At 28.7% G+C, this 3,723-nt stretch overlaps 1 protein-coding gene across 1 annotated transcript in view; it reads right to left on the bottom strand.

Annotated features, from left to right (window-relative positions):
- LOC106478424 (ER degradation-enhancing alpha-mannosidase-like protein 1) overlaps window positions 1–3,723 on the bottom strand; it is a 33,013-nt gene that overhangs the window by 4,649 nt on the left and 24,641 nt on the right. The window contains 3 exon segments of the mRNA XM_013938966.2: window positions 814–1,058; window positions 2,185–2,343; window positions 3,161–3,181. Coding sequence (XP_013794420.1) covers window positions 814–1,058; window positions 2,185–2,343; window positions 3,161–3,181 — 425 coding nt within the window.

The following is a 3,723-nucleotide window of genomic DNA, read 5'->3' as shown; positions in this document are numbered from 1 at the left end:
TATATATATATATATATATATATACCAATTTTCATCTTGATTACTGTAAATATGATCACACAAGAGCCCACAATATACATTTTTGGGTTTGACCTTTGACCCCATAAAATCCTTGAAAACAAAAAAAGAAAAAAGAAAAAAAAGGAAGAAACTGTCTATGCATATTGGACCAGGTATAATCATATCAAATTTCAAGTCAAGCTGCCTATAAATGAAGGAATGGTAGTCAATTGAAAATCGTCTGGAAGAAGAAGAAACAATAGAAAAACAGTATGTCTCTCTGCAGATACATAATGAACAAAAACATTTAATGGATTTCTTTTAGTTGGCCATATTTCACATACCAAATTAATCAGTAATTGTACTCACAACCCTAAGAGAAAAAAAAATTAATATGTTCAAATAAACTGTTTGTTTGGATTCATATACAATTAAAAAAAAATTAGTTTCAAACTACAATATTTTAACTTTCTCTACCTAACTGGGGATGGTCTTAATAGGTTATTGTTCTTAGATGGCACAAACACAAGTACATGACAAGCAATGATAATTTAGGAATTTTTAATTTTGAAACCTTTCTCATGAAATGTGTAAATTGATTAGTCACAAAAAGTAAAATTAAAAAAATCTGTAAAATTCATAGACAGGAAGAAATGATTATGCTCTAATACAGAATTTTCGAAACTTAACTCCATCAGTCTAGGTATATTAATTTTTCCTGGTATAACAACATAAAAGTTTCAATTTCTTTAAAAAGATATTCATAAAAGATTGATGAAAATAAAGTGATAAAATACTACAAATGCTGCTCACTGAGCTTTTGTGTAACTGTTTAGACCAATCAAGATATCTTTTCCCACATGAAGATAAAATGGATTTTTTGTTGCTTGATACAAAAGATATGTGGACTCAATTAGTTCAGGTCGTAAGGGATAAAAAAAAAGGTCAGGTCTTATTCGCTGCCAGTTGAATCTCTCCGGTAATGCTCCAAACCTTCGCCAGATAGAGTAGTAGAGTGCATGTGAACATATTGCTTCCTCAATATCTCCATTCAAAACCTAAATAAAAGGACTCCATAAAGCAAAATCAAGATGGTTTAATTAACCAAGCCAACTTATTAAACACACAATTGTTTAGCTAAAATAATACAAAACTATACAATAATTTTAAAACTATATCTTGCTTATTGACATGTGATCGTTTCATTCAAATACTTAAAATATGATTATTTTTATGAAGTGAGAAAATAAATAATGTGACAACCAACAAAGGTTTTAAATTTTGGTTGCAGACTGATATACCTTCTCACTATTTAAAAACAGCTTATTAACTAGTACTGATACAATGACTATTTCAGAATTGACATACTTTTAAAAACACATGTTATACAAGAATTTCCAATACGCAGACAAATTTATGGAAATAACAATTAGTGAGAAATGACAAACGATTTTAAGATAAGCCTCAGATGAATTATTAAATTCATTATTTTGGATAAACCATTGCATAAACTTACAGAAACATTACTTAAATCTATGATTACTATATATACAGCAATACTTTAATTTTTCTCACATTGATGCAAATAAATGAACACATGGTTCTTTGATCAACTTGTCATATACACAAGACTTAAAAATGGGTCTTCCCTTCCAACCCATGGGGAATACAAATATCTAACAATAGCTATACAATTACTAGAGAAAGCTAGTGGTATTTATAAAACAAAACTTAAAATTAATACATCATGTAAGTTTAGAAAGCTCCTTCATTTAATCCCACAACCACATTGCAGTTAATCTTACCAGAATATACTATACAATTCCAGTAGTTAATGATAAATCATCTATGTTCAATAATATATATGTGTGTGTGTGTGTGTGTGTGTGATTGTGTGTGTGTGTGTATATATAACTGCTCTCAATCCTTATTACACTAAAAGTTCCTAAAATTACAGCATGTTAAAACTGTGCTTAATTTCCCAATTTTTAGACAAAGTTATTCTTATAAAATAATTATCAATTAACATCCTATTAACATTTTGCAGCCATAAAATTTTACTGAAAGAACTTCACTAATTATAAATAGCATGAAGAAAATTACTAAGTTTCAAAATCCTTAAAATATAAGAAAATCATATAAATACAGTGATTCAAAAGTACAATAAAAGTAGCCAAAACTAACCTGGATTCCAGTAAAAGCAGCTTGTAATGAATCAATCCAAACTGTGTGGGTTGCACCATCCATCATATTAACATTCACATACAAAGGGTGCTCCCCAATCCCTTGGTTACAGTGAGGACGCCTAATATAATTGAACATGCACAGCAGTTCATTAGTTTGCTTTTTAGATTTACAACATTATAAAAACTATGAATTAAAGAAACATTCTGACTTTTTTCCTGTAAAAATAACTATTTGTAGTGAGGTTTTGGCTAGATCTTCTGTCAGGCCATTATTGAGATCAGAGATCAAGAATCAGATACAAACAAAAAGAAGCCATAAATTAGTTCTAGAACAAAATCAAATCTGGAAAAAACTTTATCAAATAGTGTCTGGGTTGCCTTAATTTATATAACAAAACTAATACTGATTATAATACACCTCTTTTGCATCAAATTGACCTATATGAGGGATTATATTTTACTTTGAGTAAGTACATTAAAATAAATTAACCATGATCATACATACATGTATGTTGAAATTTAATAATATACAAATAAGTATGTGCGCTTTATTATATATACTGGGTGTTTTAAAAGTCACTTCTGCTATTCAGATTAGCGAGTTCAGGAAACTGATACATAGAATTTTGTGAAATTCAGTGTGAAGACCAATTTGACCAAGTAAAAGACAACATACACATTGCAGTGACTTGTTCCAAACTGCTTGGATATGACTTTGGATGAAAGCTTTCATACCTATAGGAGACATTTAGTGCCACCATGATGTCATAAAAAACACCCCTAACAAATTTATATGTTATCCATCATATGGTCAAACTCCTTTATACACAGAGTTTCACAATACTTTGTCCATTGACTTTCTGGTTTTATAATTGTGTGATTATCAATTCATACTTGATTTATATTGAATAAATAACTACCTGTTTTTACTATTGCTAGCTGACTACTTTAAAACCACTGGTTTTGGTTGAAACATAGATTACCTGAAAAATGTTCTAGCAGAGTTGAAAGCTCATCAAAATTATATTTTAATGTTAGAAAATATCTACTATAGTAGTTCCCTAATCTCTACATAACATTACAGCCTATACTCATGATACACGAGTACAGTACATTATCAACTGCAATTTTTAGCAGCACAAACTTGATGCTCTTCTCCTATTTTGAATTTTTCATTATTCAGAAGTGATATTTCTTTTAATAATTCTTTTTTTTTTTGGCTGTTTCATACTATTTAATGTTTCAACAATATTTTTTCAAACATAATAAATTCTTCAAAAAATCATTTGTAGAACTTTATCTTATATTCCTTTAACTGCTTTGCTAATATAAAGCAATGAAAGCAAGAGTTTCCACAAAAACCATGAAAATTTATTTCAAGTGAATGACTTTTTTTTTAATATAAAAAGTAGGAAGTTTTATCAATATCAGTTACTACTAAACTGACAGTAAAAATTTAAGTTTTGAAAAAAAAATTCGAAAGAGAAAAGGGTTTAAACAGGTACTATTTGTTTGTTTTTGAATTTCGCGCAAAACT

The sequence above is a fragment of the Limulus polyphemus genome, unplaced genomic scaffold (assembly GCF_000517525.1).
Source record: "Limulus polyphemus unplaced genomic scaffold, Limulus_polyphemus-2.1.2 Scaffold210, whole genome shotgun sequence".
Taxonomy (NCBI): domain Eukaryota; kingdom Metazoa; phylum Arthropoda; class Merostomata; order Xiphosura; family Limulidae; genus Limulus; species Limulus polyphemus.
This window is presented reverse-complemented; position numbering and strand designations above follow the sequence as displayed.